This window comes from Tiliqua scincoides, chromosome 4, assembly GCF_035046505.1.
Source record: "Tiliqua scincoides isolate rTilSci1 chromosome 4, rTilSci1.hap2, whole genome shotgun sequence".
NCBI lineage: Eukaryota > Metazoa > Chordata > Lepidosauria > Squamata > Scincidae > Tiliqua > Tiliqua scincoides.
Genome location: NC_089824.1, coordinates 48,381,157 through 48,400,775, shown reverse-complemented (window position 1 = coordinate 48,400,775; position 19,619 = coordinate 48,381,157). Strand labels below are relative to the sequence as shown.

The window sequence follows — 19,619 nt, the reverse complement described above, 5'->3', positions numbered from 1 at the left end:
CATTAAAACCATAATGTAGCACGACTGGGAAAATGTGACCCTTTCTGTAGCGATGGGTGCTATTAAGTTCTGAGGTCCCCTCAGGAATTATTATTATTACTATTAGGTGTTTCATTGTATTATTTTATTTATTGATTATATCATTCATCATTATAGTTTATTATTTATATAGTTCAATCAATAGGCATGGTGCTTTACAGTTAGAAGAAAAAGGCATGTCTCTGTCCTGATGAAGAAAAAGTCTAAAACAGATTGCAGTTAAATGTGAGTGTACAAGGAATGTGTGTGTCATTTCATGGGGTTAGACTTGATGCAAAGGATCCATGAGTAGGCATAGAATTTATGGCAGGACTTGTTCAGATATTGCCTAAGTATCTGGCAGCATCAGGAAATTCAGATCTGGCTAAACTCATAAATTCTGTGGAAACCATAATGAGAACCCATGAATTTATATTTGCATTTTTTGGTGCGGTATTGGGCTGTCCCCTAGATGAGCTGCAGAATAAACAGATGGCAGAATGAGAAGGACCACATCTTCATATGTCATACTGGAATGAAATTCTTAAAACAATCAAGCAGTCCTCAAGAGGATTGAGACTGCAACTCATCCAGCCTTTAATCATTGTAAGGGGTTATTTTTAGTTATCTTGAGAACATGGAAACCAGATAGGCATTTAGGATATTTTTTTTCTAAACTTTTAAAAATTTTGTCTTGCTATTATCCTGCATAAAGACGAAAGCATAATAATCACAACCTTCTTTCTTTGGTATCATCTCCAAATCTGATTGATGAGAAAGTTCTTCTATCAGGAGCAGATAAAGACCAAATTATGTCTTTTAAAATAATTTTTTAAAAAATAAATTATTTTTTCCTGAGTCACTCATTTTTTTATTTTATTTTATTTTTTCACATTTTTATACCACCCTTCTTCACTGGCCATTTGACCTCACAACAACCCTGTGAGGTAGGTGAGGCTGAGAGAAAGTGACTGGCCCACCATCACCCAGGAAGCTTCATGGCTGAGGAGGGATTTGAACCTGGATCATGACTGAGGGGGGATTTGAACCTGGATCTTCCAGGTCTACTTCCCAAACCACGACATCACCCTGGCTCTCAATGGTAGTAATAATAATACTTAGGATTGATATAGCATGTTCTGAGTGTTCACAGCTCTTCATATTTATTATCTTGATGTATCTTAAGGTACATCAGCAAATGTACCTTAAAACAACCCCATAAACCAAGTCCTTTATTATCCCCATTCTACAGCTGGAAAGCTGAGAATGACTGTGTGCATAGGGTTGCATCAGTGGCATAGCTACAGGGGGTGGTGTGGTAAGTACTGCAGGTACTGCAACATGCTTGGTAAGCAACCCCTCCCACTAGCCATTTGAGCCATTCTGGGCAGTGACAGCAGCATGCAGGAGACACTGCTTGGTTCAGTGAGTGCCTGCGTGTTTCCATTGGTGCCCAGAATGGCTTTGTGTGTAAGTGGGAGGGGCCTCTTACATGGAGCCTTGCATTGTTATAAATGAATTGCATTGTTAATTTTCTACCTTTTGTGGGAGATGAAAGAGTTCTATATTATCAGAAACCTTGGCTGAAATCCTATGCACGCTTACCTGGGAGTAAGTTGTATAAATTCGATGGGGCTCACTTGCAAAGGCTTGAATTACCAACATTGTAAAAATTCTTCGTTGTTGCCTATTAGTATTGACGCTTATCAAAGAGGAAAAGCACTTTGCTCATGTAATGTTTTTTTCAGTTCCTTCTAAAACTTTCTTGAAACAATCACAATGTGAAGAAACATTGTATTCATCAACTGATTCACCTACTGCATAGACTCAGAGCCCTACCTATATTTTTCAGCTACAATTGTTTACTTTCCATATGAGACCTGAAGCTCCAGGAATGTGACTAATGTAAAACTGACTTGCATCGTTTAGGATTCAAAATTCTGTATTAGAAGGATTTTTGTGGGAATCAGATGCTTTCAAAATTCATTTGAAAGAAATCTAAAGTGCTTTCAAATCACTCCAAATGAAAGAACTATGACAGATTTTACACAGCAATTAAAATTGTGCAGTTTTTTCCCCCCTGAGAAGTGATTTTGTTTAATGCTTAAAAACAAGCTGCTTTAATGTAAAAATAAAAATGGATTTCAAAAGTAACTTTATTTCTACTTGCATGTCCCTCTATCAGCACTCTGAACTGGGAGTCAGAGGATTTCTAAACACAAATGCTATAAATTAATAAGGGAACAGCAATTCCACCTCTTGCTTCATGTTTTATATCACCTGAAGGCTGGTGCAATGTAGCAGATAGGAGTGTGAGCTCAGAGGTTACCAATTCATGCTTTAGTTATCAGTTCATGGGCAGCCCAATCCTGAGCTTCTTGGAGCCCGCTGGAGCAGCTATTGCTGTATCCAGCAAGCACCAGAAAGCCGCTGGGAGTCTCAGGGGAAGTGAACTTCTGTCCCCTTTCCCCTTGGGAAAGCCCCAAGCCCCACAAGGGCTTCTCAAGTCTGTGCTGGCTGTTTTACTGGCCTCCTGGCCCAACACTGAGTTCAGGATCAGGTGGAGCTTTCTGCTTTGCCACTCCACCCGGTTCTTCCCTCTTTCCTACCCTTCCCTCACCCCATTCCACCCACTCCCCACACCCTGAAACTACTTACTGCTGGCCAGCACATGCTAGTCGGCCCTCCATGCAGGTCAGTGTTGACTGGAGCTGGCCCAGCACTGGCAGCCCTTCCTCTTCAGATGCCATAGACATACTTTACATCGCATTTGTGACACCCAGTGCCAGCGCTAGACCTCAGCACTGGCACTGAGGAACTTTAGGATTGGGCCCCAAGTAGCTACTGCCTATCATCCCCAACCTGTCATGTCTGATATGAGGGAAATTATGGCCTGTCTTGCTAGGTTGCTGTAAAGATTACAGAAATAGTGTTTGTGAAGTGCTCTGAGTACTGAAAAAGTATTGCGTAAGAGACAAATTAGATATAATGCCTAATTGCACAATGTAGCCCATTGGGTGTACAGTGGGTCTCTGTATCCATGGATTGTACATCCACGGATCTGGCTCAACATGGGTCCCCCAGACCCATGTTGAGCCAGACCTGGTTTACCTGAGCCCTCCAGAGGGCTTTCTGAAGCCAGTTTTGGCCGAAAAACGCTATTGAACAAAATAGGACTTAGAAGTAAGTCCTGGTTAGGAGACCTGGTTAGGATTGTGCCCTAACGCACCCATCAAGCTACTTTGTGTAATTAGGTGTGTGTTTAGTTTACCCCTAGATGATGATGGTGTTTGTTATAACGTACCTTTGAACATGAAGCCTACTGATCAATAATCAACAACACACTTATTTTCAAGTAATAATGTTCTAATTCTCTCCTGCTTTAGGTAGAGCTCACAAATGATGTGCAGTCCTTGTTACTCATCATGCTGACTGTCATGATAGCCAAAATGGTTGGCGACTGGTTTAATATGTCTCTGTACAGCTCTTTACTAAAGCTGAAATGCATTCCTTATTTAGATGCTGAGCCATTTGTTTGCCATAGGAAAAAATGGTGAGTTTTTCTGATTTTCTCCTTATGACTGCTCTGGGAGTGCAAATAGAATGAGTGGATTTCCTTACATTCCTACTTTTAAATGACTACACATCAATTTTGTCATAATGTGTAATTTCTTCTGATTTAAGATCTGTGCTTTTGGATCTGTGTTATTATACTACAATATTACATAGAGAGGAGAGGCACAAATAAAGCATCGTAGCTTGACTTCCAGCAGCAAGTCAGGTGCATCTTTCTGTCACTTCCCAACCAATTATCTGAATAAGGCTGCAGTCCTAACCACACTTTCCTGAGAGTAAGCCCCATTGAACAAAATAGGACTTACTTCTGAGTAGACCTGGTTAGGATTTTGCCCTAAGGCTGCAATCTTAACCTCACTTTCCTGGGAGTAAGTCCCATTTCCTGGGAGAAAGTCCCATTGAACACAATAGGACTTTCTTCTGAGTAGACCTGCTTGGGATTGTGCCCATAGTCTATATCATCATGTATTGCAGATAGAGAGCAGGTACACTGTGTAACAGAGGAAAAGCACAACAGGTTGAGTGCAAAATGATACAGTTAACACAGAATGGTGTTTCCTCTGTAATCTCTTCTATCTATGCTGTGTATTATGTCGCAGTAGAAGAAGAGTCATGCCTATCTGTTGAATGTTGAGTTTTGGAAAGAATACTGTTATATACTCTAGCAAACAAGGAAGTATTTGAGGACTCATCAGGCTGAGTGGCACTTCGTGTTTCCTTTCTGCTGCTTTAGCAATTGGAAATTGGAATCTGTTAGGGACAAGAAAGGTTGTACGTGAAGTATCAAAATTTGGTTCTAAGTCTTGTGTCATTCTGAAAATAGCAAGTACAAGCAATCTTTGAAAATATGAAACCTTTTAGATATAAGAGAGAATAGTTTAAAGTGACCCCCAGGTCCCATGTCATCTTAACGTGTCCACAGAAAGCCTTATATAAAGTTTAAAAGGAATACAGGAACAGTCATAAATCTCAAATATTAGGAGCCACAGAAGTGTGTATCATACTAGACTTCTTTACTGCCAGCTCTTTCTCCCCAGTCCTATTAGCAACTAAATAAGACAGGAGCAGATAGCAAAGCCAGTACTGCGGACACATGCCCTTGGAAACCACGGATATAATATAATGGATAGCTGAGTAATCTATTATGTTTATAGGATTATCTGTCTGCAGTGGCTTCCCTTAAACCATGCAAAATGACATTAGCTTTAGTGAAGCAGAACAGGGAGCCATTTGGAACATAATGATTGATGTGATGCAGCTTGGGAAGGAAAGAAGACAGATCATTTTTGGCCCTCTCTTCTCATTTGTGGAGGAGTTGTGCTTTGAGTTGCTCTCTGTGCTGACACACTGGTGATATACAGATGGGAAAGAGCTAATGTATTCATTGTAGTCTGTTTTCAGCCAAGCCTGGGCATCACACCCAGATTGGAAGAGGTGTCAAATGCTGAATCAGTCTTCCAGTAATAAATCAATGACCCGTGGGGCCCCAGCTATTCCTGTGATGTTTACCTTGTTGTAAAGTGTATTGATTCATATTCTCTTGTAAGTTCTTATTTCTGGTCATACAGTCTGGTATGTTTTGGACCCTTGGATGATCAAGCTATATCTAACAAAGAGGTGTAATGTGATTTCTAGCTAAGCTGCATGCCACTGTAAATTCTACCCCCCCCCCCCGCCTTACAAAAACTAACTGGAATGCTCAGAGCTGCTTGCTGCCAGGGAGTGCTTTTTTAATTAGGGCAAGAGTACTTGAACACATCTACAACTTGGCAGCTCTTCCTGCTTTTATAAGCCCCTATATAATTGAGAGAGAAAATAACTTGCAGCCTACTTTTTAATGGGGCATGTTGAGTTACGAGAATTTGGTGCCTATTCTGTTTAAGGGTTATCATTAGCCTTGTCAAAGTCCTCTTACTGTGCAATTATATGGATGTCTATTCAGGAGTAAGACCTACTGAGTTTAATAGGACTTACTCCCAGGTAAGTTAGATGCAGCCTTAGAGCCAAATCCTATCCAAATTTCCAGTGCTGGTGCAGCTGCAATGCAGCCCTAAGGAAACAAACATTCCCTTACCAGGAGCAGGTCTCCTTGGCTGTCCCCCTACCACAGGATGCAGCACACGTCTCATTGGCACAGCTGCACCAGTGCTGGAAAGTTGGATAGGACTTGGCGCTCTGTCTCTGGGGATTGTTACATGAAGTGCTATAGAAAGCTGATATGGGGAGCCAAGAATTCTATTTCATAGTCATTATGCATTGTTTTAAATAAGTCCATGTTGGAAAGTGGCATATTAATAGCTGAGATGTTACCTAGCTGAGACCTTGATGCAGGAACTCAAATCTTAAAATGTTGACTTGGATTTCCTGAAGATGGAGGTTGATTCTGCAAATACCTTTTGAAATTGAAGTGAATCCCTTTCTGGTGAACAATCACCCTGAAAATCTGTGAGTGGACATTTGGGTGGGTTGGTGGGCTGCCAACAAATATGGATAGGAAGTGGGCTGACGAGTTGCAAACAAAGACAGACTGTGAGGGGACCCAGATGGCATAGGAGACAGCGACAGAAGCACTGCAAACAGGGACAAAGGAACAGATGAGTTAATGGTGGATGGCAGTGGTGATGGAGTGCAATGAGGGGAATTAGGGAACTGTAGATAACTGAAACTGCAGAACCAAGTCTGCAGATACGGGATGGGGGCTACAGTACTGGGGTCTTGTAAAGATGAGAGAGAGAAAGAAAGCACTTACCAGACATGCTTATATGAGAACTGGAAGGAAAGGGATGCATGGGGAAGCAGAATGTTATTTGGCACGAGCCCTATTGGGCAATTCATTCTTTCATGGAAGCAAAAGCATAAGAACTTCCCAGGATGGCAATGGTTTGGCCCCCATCTTCAAGAATTTGCAGTTACAAATGTTGAATGCAGGGAGACCACCTCCTCATGACTGCAGCCTTAGAACATTCTAAAGTTGTACTCGTGGGAAGAAGCTTTCTCCTTGTTCAGCGTTTGTCACTACAGACAAATGCTTACACAGTGTAAAGACCCCAGGAATGAAGCCCCTGCAATTGGGGATGAGAGTCAGGAACGCTCTGGGTTCAGATAAGGTTGCCCTTCCTTAAAACCTCTGTGGAAGGAATAACTCATGAACTGGCCTCAGTATACCCTCTGTTGCTAGAGGATAGTCCTGCCCCTCTCCTTGGATTCAGAAGTTTCATTGGTAGAACCCACAAGTTTCCCCTGTGCCACAGGAGTCAAGATTTGATAAATCCAGCAAGAATCAATTAAGCCATGGCAAGCTTCCCAGGAGAAGGGAGACCTGACCACCTTATATTCTTCAGCAGCCATAAAAACCCTCAGTCAGCCACTGGAACAGCATCCGTTTGAATCGAATACTGACTCTAGTCTGCAGCACCCCCTTGGAGCTGTTCATGGTCCTAACTTTTGGTGCCTGCAGAAACTCCTGAGTTCTATGTGTAATGTCTTTGGTCCCTTTGTATTGCCAGACCACCCACAACTGGACCCAGAGCAGGCTATGCACATGAATAGTGGGGACAGAGCTAAGAGTGCATCACTGGTGGGAGTAGGGCTAAACTGGCAGACTGTTGGAAAGCCCTGCTGTGCCCTATACTTCTTCCAAGATGGCCTCGTGATATGTGTGTGATTGCTCTGACCATGAAAAGTGGGGCCTTCCTCATAGCCTGTGGGACCTAAAGCCTCTTGCCATCATTTCTGCTTCTAAAGTCATGGCACTGGCCTGGGTCATACTGTCCTGGCATCTCCCTCTATCACTGCTCTCCCTCTTTCACTAGGATTTGACTGCCTGCCGCTTGGCCTACCACAGTATTAGATCCTCCTTTCTTAGTAGCTGAGGGGACAGTACCAGAAGCACAGCAGCAGTTGTAGCCAACACTACATAGAAAATGCAAGTTCAATCCATATTTGTGTCTAAATGATATTCAGAGTGATTTACAACAGCAACAAAGATCCATTAAGGCAGGGAAGCATTACACACAATACGTAAATAACTAAAAACCAATTCAGGAAACAATTAACAAATCATTCAAAAGCCAAATGAAGCAACAAATACAGTTGAATAATCATGAAATTATGAGAATTCAGTTATTACTAACAACATGATAACATAATGCAACAATAGAATTAACCATTTTTGCCTGGCCTACAAGTGTACACATTTGGTCCCTGTTGCGTGCATGCAACATTGGGCAGAAATGGCTTAAACAGGCAAACTGCTGTCTTTGGTGGGTTCTAAGAGAGTCAATTTGCAAACACTGCACAAAGGCTGTGGGAACAGAGGTGGTCTTGGGGATCTGTTGTGGGCCCTTCTGCAGGCTCTGGGCCCTCAGCAGTTGACCTCCTGATGCTGACCTTGGAATTCATCCCTAACAACCTAATAGTATATCACATCAAGGCCATGCATATTTCCATGTTCCACTTCAGAAGTTGCAACTTAAAGACACCTCCAAGAGGATGGGCAGCCAGTGCCCAAACTGTCCAGACTAAGCTCACCCTCTCACTAGGGGTCATTGACCCCTATTAATATGCCATTTCAAAGTCAAAAGTCTGAAAAGGGACTTTTTTTGCCCTTCCATTTAAGGCCTGGTAGTATTAAGGAAAATGAGCAAAATTCTAAAATCTTCAAAGCTCAGCCCACTCTGTTGTAACAGGCAGAGATAAAAAGCTGGAATGGGGCTGACCCTCACTACTCCTTGAAGCGATGATTAAAAGGGATGATCCTGTTAGATGTGACTCACCACCCATGGTGAACTTCATGGCAAGTACCCACCTAAACTACAAGTGTCTGAATGCAGCCAGATGGAACCTTCTTCCCTGGGTGTGACTTCCTAACCCAAGGCAGCTGTCTCTCTAAGTTTGGCTCCTAGCATTGGGTAGGGCTGTAAATGGCCTTCCACAGCCCTTGCTGCCCCAGTGGCCATTGTTGCTGTCTTCCAAAGTGGTTCTCACAAACCAAAGTTGCTTCTGTACACATTTTGCAGAAGGAAGCTCCAGCATGTGGAATTAATAAATTTTGCTTCGGGCTTCTGGAGTGCTGATGTATCATCTATTTTTTAGCAGGTCTTTATAGATAACATGCAGAGAGTGACTGACTTCCTGCTGAGCAGAAAATAGTTTCTGTTGGCTGGAAAGTTAATTTTTTTGTTTTGTTTCGGCTCCTTTATTGGAGCTACAGCTTTTGGATTACATTGATCCCTGTTCAGCTCTCAGATGCGGTAGTTTGCAGGTGGAACACACAGTGAGTCTAGCCACTGGATGTGACATTCTGTTAATTGCTTAAGGCTGTCTTAATATCTGGTCACCAGCTGGTGGACAGAATACATTGCTGAGGTTTTCCACTTAAAAGTACCCAAAAAGTCCAGCTGTGTTGGTATAGAAATGGATCAGACTGGCCCATTTAAAAAATCTTTTAAACTAGGATACCTGAGAAACCACCTTCAGCCATAGAATCCTGTTTGTGTGTTAACATTGGCATCGGAGGCCCAGCTCTGTGTTCTCTTGACAGCAGAAGTATAGCATAAGAGCAGGAGAGACTGGTCCTTATTTGTCATGTCATCTGAAGTGCAGCGCACTTGTTTAGGCTCCATCTTTCCTTGCTTTTCAATGGGCAGTTACTATCTACTTCTTTCAGCAAACTTTTAATGTCTGACTGGTTCCTGCATTGTAACTATTTATGGGCCAGTTCGTATGATACTTTAACATTCTGATCTAGCCCCAACACAATGAGGGATGCATGTGCTTTTTGAAATTTGCAGATTTTTCTTGCTGTAGATAGTCTTCCAGTTTGCCACCTCGGTAGAGTGCATATGGAAGAGGACATATGGAATGCCATTAGTTCAACCAGTAGTTGTTAAACAATTGATATTTTTAATCCTCTTTAAAGCAAGTGACATAGACCCTAACCATAACCCCAACAAATTTCCACAAGGAACCATTTATTTAGTGTTTAACTTTGTAAACCACTTTGTTAGTTACCCTTCGTTGAAAAGCAGTATATACAATCAATAATAATGATAAATAACTTTGTTTATGTAGCTGAACAGCCAAGGCTGCTCTCATTTGAGCAGCCCAAGTGGCCAGCACCAGAGAATGCTGGGAATTCGACCTTTTTATGACCCATCTCAATTGCATGGCGGTAGCTAATGAACTTGCCATTGAGTTAATAGAATGCAAGCCTAAACACAATGAGATCCTTTTCCGAGGGCCAGCATACAGTATATGTTCCAGTAAATATGCAGTTTGCCCGTGTGCTTGTTTTTGCAGGTTAAGAGTGTGGCAGTCAAGGTTGGGACCAGAACAGTCAGGAAAAGTATCCTTCCCTGCTGAGCCAAGGTCTTAACTAAAATCATGCCACTGAAGTTTGTTTTAGCTCTGGGAGGTTGTGTTGGTGTCAGTGGAAGCTTCTCTTCCAAGACTAAATGTTATTTTGGAGGTGTGATATTCATCAGAACCACAGTACAGCAGGAAAGGATCCTCCCAGTTCGGATCCTTCCCCCTACCCCCCATAATTTTCAAATTAGAAACGCAGGGAGTTAAACTATGTGTTTAATATAATGTGTAGTTTGGCCCTGAGAATCAGAATGCTAACATGAATCACAATAGTAACCTGGCAGAATGAAGGGAGAAACATTCATTACTATTTCCCAGTTCAAACAAAGAGCTGTATCCATCACTAAGTCCCGTTGATTTCACTGGGACTTGGTCTGATTAATTTCCTTCATCATGATGAATTAAACTTAGGATACAATCCAAAATTGTTTTTGTATAAAAGCAATGATCTATTGTAAATTACTTTTAAAAATGACTGACCTGGTTTAATTATGAACACAATTACTATTAACAGGTGATTTATTTATGTGGTTGCCACCTTGTAAATATTCTGTGTAATTGAAAGATCAAAAAGAATTTTAAAAGAGTTTTTAATGCTCAGTCTAAAGATTACTGGCAACTGTCATGATAATAAAGCTAGCACCAAAACAAACTCTTTAAATATATTTATATAACATGCAAGACTTAGCACAATAAAACAATGGTTTACAAGAAGCCCGGCTAAAATCCAATGTGGTTCTGATGAAGAAGACGTTCAGCTAGTCAATGGGTAAACATTCTCACCAAATGAAGCAAGTCACTTGAGTGAGGGCTGAACAGAGAAAGCAAAACTGCCAGTTCTGAAAACATGTGAATGAGCTGAGCCGCCTGTTCTCTCAGGCTGATTTTCATGAGCATGTCCGGTTTGGAACATCTAAAATGCTCTTTGAGAGAAATATTGGAAGACTAGAAATCAGAATTAGGCTGAGTATATACTACCCTGCTTTTCATCACTCTACCTAGTTATCACAAAAGGAAAATGAAGCGGTTACCCTCTTTCTGAGCTGTACATGATTGAACAGGGTTCACATGATCTGTGCTCAAAAAATTTCTTTCCCAGGAACACCTCTGCCTGATCTGGCTTAAATTTGTAAATGACTGGGAATCCACTTTGGACCGCTGTGGTCCATTATGGACCTGTGAATCCACTATGGCTTGGGACCTGTGAACAAAAATTTCCTTGCACATAAAAACATACACATCAGGGAGGAGATTTCTTCTGACATCTACCATAATTTTCAATATGCAAGAGATGTTTTTGTATGTCAATCATGTGAACCCCAATCCCCAGTTTAAGTGATACTGCTGAAAAACAGGTTTACCACCTCATCTACTGTTTGTGAGAACTATGTTTAATAGACTATGTAACTACAGATTACTGCTTTACACATTAATCCACTCTTGCACTCAAATGTTGTACAGTAATGAAATGGAACTGCTAGATATCACTTGGCCTGCTTTCCTTTGTGTTACAGAAAAGAGAATACATGTCATCCGTTGGATAAAAATAAAGTAGCCATAAAAGAGGTGGCTCTAGTGTTCACCGAAATCCATAGAAGACTAGCTCAGTAGTTTTTAATGGTTTTCTGCATCTTCATGCAGTCACTAGTGGTCCCAGTCAGAGGTAGAATTCTGAGCAGGGTGGGCAAGTCAGAAGTGGAATTGTCCTCTGTGGGCAATTGGTGTGAGTGCCTTTAACTGTCCTTATTATGAAAGCTGGATTTCTTTTCATTTCTCTTTCCTTCTCTCCTCCCTGTTTCAAGAATGGTTTGTATCCTAACCATGATTTTCTGAGGATTTGATTTTCAATTAGGAATTTAAAACAAAAAGCCATAGAAGTTGATTGATAGCTCTTGTCCTTTTCTAAAGTACCGGTGTTTGCATCTGGTTGAATTTATTGTACTTTCTTCTTGTGGATGAAAGCAGAAGGCCATGCTTAATAATCACTTTTATTGCCTAATTACATTTAAAACAAAATATTCCCAAATAAAGAATAGTTTATTTGCAGTTTGACATGAACGACTGCCACATTATAAAGTCCTCAAAGCATCGTGCTGTACGCCTTGTTTCCTGTTTACTAAACAAATCATTGGCTGTCTGCTTTGTGTCTTTCAGGTTAAACCTGGAATTGTTTGCTGCCAGAGATGTCATGAAACTTCATGTCAGAGTCCTCCGCTTAAAGGAAAGCGTTGCTTTCTTGGCGCAACTCCTTGCCAACACCAGCCATAGTGGATTCCCAGTTGTTTACAAATCTAAGCCAGATCAGGCAGAGATGTTCCTGGGAACGATTACAAGGTAAGACACCACTGCATTCTTTCTTAAAGATAAATGGTCCCTGAGGCCAGTACTCAGAATAAAGAATGAAAGCCTTAATGTACTGTGCTATGAAAATCCATGTCATGAAGTAGAGGCCTTCAGATCCATAGCAGATTTCTCTTGATCGTCCAGAACTATGGTATGTATATTTTCACCCAGCTTTTTATAAATAGGCCTCTTGGTGTTGTTCTCTATTACTATGCAATACACCATTAGAAACAGGCCAAGGCCTCAAGGCACTTAGGAGTTTATTCATTAGAACTGAGATGCAGCATGACTTACGGGATCAAATTGATCATGAAACTGAAGCAGAACCAACTTACCAGAAAAAGTTAGTGGCAAGCTTTCCTTTGTTTACTCCCTGACTCAAGTTCACCTCTTTCAAGATAAAACATGTCACAATTCAGACAGAACAGCAGAATTTATCGTACCTGTGACGGCTTGTTTCAGTAAACAGGAACAAAAGCAAGCAAGCACTACCGCTTAAAGGGCTATCACAAGGGAAAGAAAGTGGCAGTACATTTGGGATGTTTTTGCTCATGTGAGTTCAATGTATGATGCCATTGTGCAAGACTGTCTCCACCCCCCCCCCCAAATTCCCATAAGGATAGCTGACATTCATTCTTAGTGAGAGTCAATCTGCAAACAGAAAAGGCTATTCTGTGGCAGTTTTGCAAAATATGAGCAATGATTTCACCCCACCTTCAGGAACATGTGAGAATGGACCTACTCATGTACTTGAACAAGCACATTAAGGGATCTTTGACCACTGGTTGTGGTGCACTTAGAGTTCTATAAGGAGGAGAGGAGAGCGGTGGGCTAGAGTGGGCATGCCACCTCTGATGGCAAGGAGGTCTTGGGCTGGTCCTGACTCTGTCTATAGCAGCTACTGGGAAGTTGTACATCTGTTGCAGTTCTGCCCTGAAAGACTCCTTGGAATCTTCCATTTTATTTGGTGCGACTTTTGGTGCAAAAATTAGCGTTTTGTGGAGATTTCTGGATTAAGGAGACCAGATTAGCCATTTTAGAAAAGATGATCAGAAAGAAGAGGGAGAATTTGTGTGGGGGGACGGGGGACGGGGACAGGATGGCAATAACACAGGCCTGCAAAATTGAGGGTCAGAAATAATTTATGGTGGTTTTATATGAATTTGGGGTGCTGATTTAAAAAATGACATCACTTTTGCCCTCTCACATCTCATTTTGAAGATACAGCATAATCTCGCTAGTGATTGGTTCAATAGCTGCCTCATGAGCCGTGGTGTGGGCTTGAACCATTGTTGAGCTGCTTGAACCATTCACTAATGAGGCTATGCCATACCTCCGAAATGAGATGCAATAAGGGCAAACCGATGCCGGTTTTGGAATCAGCATCCCAAATATACCCAGGAATAGGTCTTACTTTTAAGATAGCAAAATGTGTGTTGGCTTGTATAACCAATCCAAGCCAGACTCTACCTTTTAGAGAGAATAAGCAAAAGGAGTGTGAGAACAATAACTATGCTTGCCCGGGCTGTAAATAAAGTTACTTGTCTTGGAAACTATGTTGGTTCAATGCTAAGGCAATGTTCAGCTGGCTCTCTGTTTAATGGGAATTGCATCCTGTGCCCACAGTTGTGGCTGTTCTGGCACAACCAGGCTTTCCCAAGAATGCTTTGCAGTGGCTTCCAGTTTCTGTTTTCCTTTCATCTTCATTTTCCTTTTTGTAAATCTCTGAGAATTGCACAACTCCTAATTCCTCCTGCTGTTCTGTTGTTTTCATGTTTTAAATCATGGAGCATAGTGTGACTCTCATGTTTGCACAACTGTATATTTCAACCACAAAAAAAATCCCCTGAATAAGGAAAATTGCAAACAGTGTTGCTTCTATAATTGTTTTCTTTAAATTCTCGTCATGGCAACTGCGCGGTCTTTAATGAGGATCCTGCACGCATTACATAATCTGTTCATTTTCAGATTATGGGGAAATGGATAAAGATGATTGGCAAAGATGAATAGTTAAAAACAATCCCAGATCTTTTTCCTTTTTCCTATGAGAACATGGAAAAATACATGATGCGGCATCCAAAGGTGTCTTTCACTAGTAGAAATTTTCCTACACAAGTGGAAGGGCACCACGCAAAGTTCTTACGGAGAAAGATACCTCCATTCCAGACTAGACCATGCATTAGTGGAAAATTATTACACAAGACATCTCACTACCTCTTTTACAAGTTTACTACACAAGCTGAAAATTTCTGCAACTCTGTAGAGTACAGCTGCTACTGTAACTCCTTCCATGAGTGGCACCATAAAGGCCCACTTTTTAACTTAAAGCAATTTACACGCTTGTAGGACCAAGCTATATAATGAACACATTGATTCTCCTATGTTTTGCAATGTGGATGATACACATGCAGACCAGCTGTGTGTTACAGCATGGGGTGGGCAATTGCATGCAACAAAACTCAATACTGTGGTAATACTGATCTTTCCTCCCTTTCCTCACATGGGTAAACATCTTAAGTCCACAATCTAGTTTTCTAGGTTAGTGGTTCCCAAACATTTTAGCACTGGGACTCACTTTTTAAAGGACATAGTGGAAAGACATAGTGGAAATGGAAAAGGTGCAAAAGAGAACAACTAAAATGATTACTAGTCTGGGGCACCTTCCTTATGAGGAAAGACTACGACGTTTGGGCCTCTTCAGCCTAGAAAAGAGGTGTCTGAGGGAGGACATGATTGAGACATACAAAATTTTGCATGGGAAGGATAAAGTGGATAGAGAGATGCTCTTTTCCCTCTCACACAACACCAGAACCAGGGAATATCCACTAAAATTGAGTGTTGGGAGAGTTAGGACAGACAAAAGAAAATATTTCTTTACTCAGCGTGTAGTTAGTCTGTGGAACTCCTTGCCACAGGATGTGGTGATGGCATTGGGCCTAGCCGCCTTTAAAAGGGGATTGAACAAATTTCTGGAAGAAATATCCATCATGGGTTACAAGCCATGATGTGTATGTGCAACCTCCTGATTTTAGAAATGGGTTATGTCAGAATTCCAAATGCAAGGGAGGACACCGGGATGCAGGTCTCTTGCTGTCTTGTGTGCTCCCTGGGGCATTTGGTGGGCCACTGTGAGATACAGGAAGTTGGACTAGATGGGCCTATGGCCTGATCCAGTGGGGCTGTTCTTATGTTCTTAAGTGACACTCTGTTGGCACTCATTTAGCTTTACAAGGCAAAAAGAAATGTTTCACGCTACCAATTGCTCAAGCCTCTGTTTTTATCTCTTTTACTCTGGTGGGGGGGACACACCTTTTTGAGCATTTGCTGAGCTCCATGTTCATCAGATCTGCTGTTCTGGTGTGGCTTTGTGGTCCCCTTCACCTGGCCTTCAATAAGAGCCAAGGCACAGTCACCTACTTGTGAATAAGTGTACATGTGTGGCTCAGGTTTGCTTTCCATAGGGCTCAATACATTTTCCTTGTAGAAAGAAGGGGAGGACTTCCTTCTTGAGAGTTTGTTGGGGCCTGTGTTGATCAGATCAGAACAATTCTGGTGGTTTTGTGTTCCCCTCTGCCTGCCCTTTGAAGTGTATTGAGGCACATTTACCTACTCACAAACAAATACACAAGTGCTGCGCCATTTCCGTTTCAGTAGGACTAAATACTTTTTCCTTGTCAGCTATCAGCTTGTTAGTTTTATGAACTACCAAAAATTGGGATACAACCCACTGGTGGGTCCTGACCCACAGTTTGAGAACCACTGCTCTAGGGTGACAAAAACCAAAGGAGATGATAGGGGTAAGCAGAAAGAGACAGATTGCAAAAGTCAAGTATTAACAGGGAACATTCTTTGCTCTGCTTGAAAGCTGATGTGTGCCTCTTATAGTTACCTATTTGCTAACCATTACCAGAGTATGATAAGACCTAAACTCATTATGGTAGCATGTTCAAAAGATCCACAGTGCTGGATGTTAACTCTACTGTTAGAAGTATGAGTTTTGTACTACAGTCTGTTCTTCAAGGTTCCTTTGTGACAACTAGTGCCTTTCAAGTTTGCAGACTAATCGAGAATTGCTAACATTAACAGTATGTGAAACTTCGGGCAAGATCATGCACAACATTATGTGGACTGTTAGGGTTGAAGTCAGTCCAGGAACTACTGACAAACGCTGCAGTTGTCCACTGAAAAGTACAAATGTTGGTATGGTGTGAGATGGAGAGTTTCCTACAAAAGCCTTTTTCCAATCAAGGATGCCACATTTTCCTGCTGTGCTGCTGAGACCACAAATCGTTCCAATAAGATTTTTTGACATAATTTTTCCAAAAGTTGGGCAAGGAAGCATCAGTCTTTTTTTTAAATGCCTGGCCAGATCCATATGCTTCAGTCACCTGTTATCAGTCATGCAGCTCTTGTATTTTGATGTTTGGGCCATTCTGGAACCATTGCTGTTCTGCTGGATCACTGATATAAAAAAAAAGTCTAGTAATATGACCACATAGTTGTTTTGTAACAAATTAACAATTGAAATGAATTGAGTCAATTTGTTTGATTTGTTATCAGCATCACTGCCGGGTTCTAAGGAGTCCTCAGACAAACACCTGCCCTGGGTCCCCCATATTACACTGGTGTGTAGAGCAATGTGGCTGTTTCTTTCTCAGCACTGCTGGTTTGATAAGAGCAATTGCCCTGTTTTTACCATCTTGGCCACTGGAACCTGCTTGCCAGCTGCCAGGAGCATTAGGGGTCAGGTTCATGAGCTCTCATTTAGTACCTGAACTGATCAACCTCTAACACCATCCATGTTTGTTACTAGTAAAGAAACAAATGTGAGGCAGATTGAGTTCTGAATTGGGTTTGTTCAATCTGTTTTTTCCCTAGAACCAGTCAGAATATATCAGGTTGAAGTTATGGAAAGGGAGGAAAGTGATGCTGTAAAGCCTTCTAATCTTCAGTCCACAACGCAATCCTAACCTGCACTCAGCAGGAAGGCCGGTTGGCCTGTGCTGTATCCATTGCAGGGTTGGAGGTGGATGGAGTGCAACTTGCAGTAAGGGGACTTATGTCCCCTTACCTGGAGTAATATTCCAGCCACTGTGAAATTACTGGCACAGATCCAGTCAACCCAGTGTAATGCTGGGGTGCTTGGAAGGGATTTAGGATCTCGCCTAAGTGCCCTCCCTTCTCCTGGGTGTGGTCCACCCACCAGCCCATCCCTACCCTGAATCTCCCCAGTTGAACCCTCCCCTGCCCTCTCCAACCCCCCATGCCGTTCACCCTTCGCTGGCGCAACCTTACCATTTCCCTGCAGTGAGGAGGCTGGATGCGGCCTCTGCGGGCCACTGCACATCGTTGGGCTGGCCCAGCCAACTCCTGAGGAGGCACAATAAACTTGCATCTTACAACATGTTTTTGACAAACCTGGGCCAATTCTAGATTGTGCCCTCGGTCTCATTGTTGCAGAAGTGTCCCACGTCTGATAGGTCTTGTTTTCAGATTCATCTCAGAAACTACAGTGGCAAGAAGAGGGTCTAGGAACTCTATAAGAAAGGGCACCAAAGAAATGGGATAGGGGGTTTTATAGCTTGTGTGACAGGGCCAGCCCAAAACCTTCTGGCACTTGAGGCAGCATGCCAAATGCTGCCTCACTTAACTTGGTGATGTACCATCCTCCAAGTTAATGCTCCAGCACTCTAGCCCAATGCTCTCTTTTTCTCCACAGTTCCATTTTGTGCCCTCTTCCTTTTCAATTCAGGGAGTGGGAGGATTAGTGAACACCAGCAGGTGGATGGAAGGGGACCCCCTTCTCAGTGTGCTGCCTGAGGCAACTACTTCAATTGGCTTCATGGTTGGGCCAACTCTGCTGTGTGAGTTCTTTCTCTTTAGGGATTGAGTGTTTGCAGACTGCTCTGTTGGGCTCTTCTTTGTATCTGTGCAAAAAATACTTTTCTCAATCAATCGGATCCTGTAACAACTTTAGTGTGTCTTTCCCATTCTTTTGTACTTAGTTCTAGTAGTTGGTAGTTGATGTTAGCTGATAGTAATCTCTATTAAGATCTGTTTGCGGAGTGCCTGATCACTCATCTGCCCTATTGAAACCTTCTGCTGAAGCCTGCCTCCTAAATCTGTTTGCCTGACCCCTCCTCTGCCATTTGTACATTGTTTACTAGGTCTAGGTACAATTCGTTTAAATAATAAATAGGCTGTGTCTCTGTGTGCCCTTTCTAGTTGCATCTAAAACAGGGACCTTTATTTCTATTTGTCCAAAACTTGGTAGATCTGGTAACTTGAAGAGATAGTAGAATACTTTAAAATGTTATGCCAGATGAATGGAGAGCATAGAAGCTGCTGGCAGGAGAAGGGCAGCTAGGTATTCCACTGAAATTAATGACAAATTTTAAAAAATGGGCGCATTGAAAATGAATGAAATACTAATGAATGAATTTTAATGATTTTTAATGAATAAATCATTAACCAAAAGAAGTTGCAAATAACAAAAACTGAAGAACTAAATGAAAAAGAAAACCCTGCATCCTCTATCTACATGATTTCATCCTGTCTGAGACAGAAGTGGCCTGTATGCATGTGTGTATATATGGCATTCATCAGAATTTGGGAAAGTTGAACCAGAGCATCTTCATTTTTCACTGCCCAGATGATTGGTCTCCTTGCTTACCCAACCATTAATGTGTTTTTCTGAAGTAAAGTTTGGAGCTACTTGGAATGTAAACAGAGAACTTTTTAACAATTTATTCCTAACAACTTGAAGATGATGAACTGTGAAATATGAGCATATGTCGTTTGGATATTTCAAATCAATAACAAAAAACCAAGTCTTAAAATGAAAACCATTTGATTTAAAATCTATACAAGGCATCAGTATTAAATACATGAAATGCACACTGGAGTGATTTATATGCAAGTCTTGTCTATTTCAACCATGGTCATAACCATTCCCATTGTTTCTTTTCTTACATAGTCATTTCACACATTATGCAGGGCAAACAGGAGTTTTTCCACTGAGGCAGCCAGTCTTATCATCCTGACAAGTCTGTCTACATGATACACATGTTTATGAACCTGTGGTTGTCACAGTTGTACTTTACATTCTAGGTGTACACCTATAAATGTAATGTGTGACGAGGCACACGTTCATGTGATGCCTAATCTACGGTCTTCCTGCTACTTCTATTAAATGCTGTTAATAAGTGTTTGAAGAATCACAGAGCTGTATATCTGATGGCTCAGAAACTGCAGAGTCCACCAGGTTGAATATGTTACATGTTGCATTAAATAAGCTTAGACCACTCATTTATTTC

General features: G+C 41.7%; 1 protein-coding gene across 1 annotated transcript in view; it reads left to right on the top strand.

The window, feature by feature from the left end:
• LOC136647459 (chloride channel protein C-like) overlaps positions 1-19,619 on the top strand; it is an 82,349-nt gene that overhangs the window by 36,004 nt on the left and 26,726 nt on the right. Inside the window, exons 12-13 of the mRNA XM_066623011.1 lie at positions 3,405-3,571; positions 12,115-12,294. Coding sequence (XP_066479108.1) covers positions 3,405-3,571; positions 12,115-12,294 — 347 coding nt within the window. The remainder of the gene's footprint in view (positions 1-3,404; positions 3,572-12,114; positions 12,295-19,619) is intronic.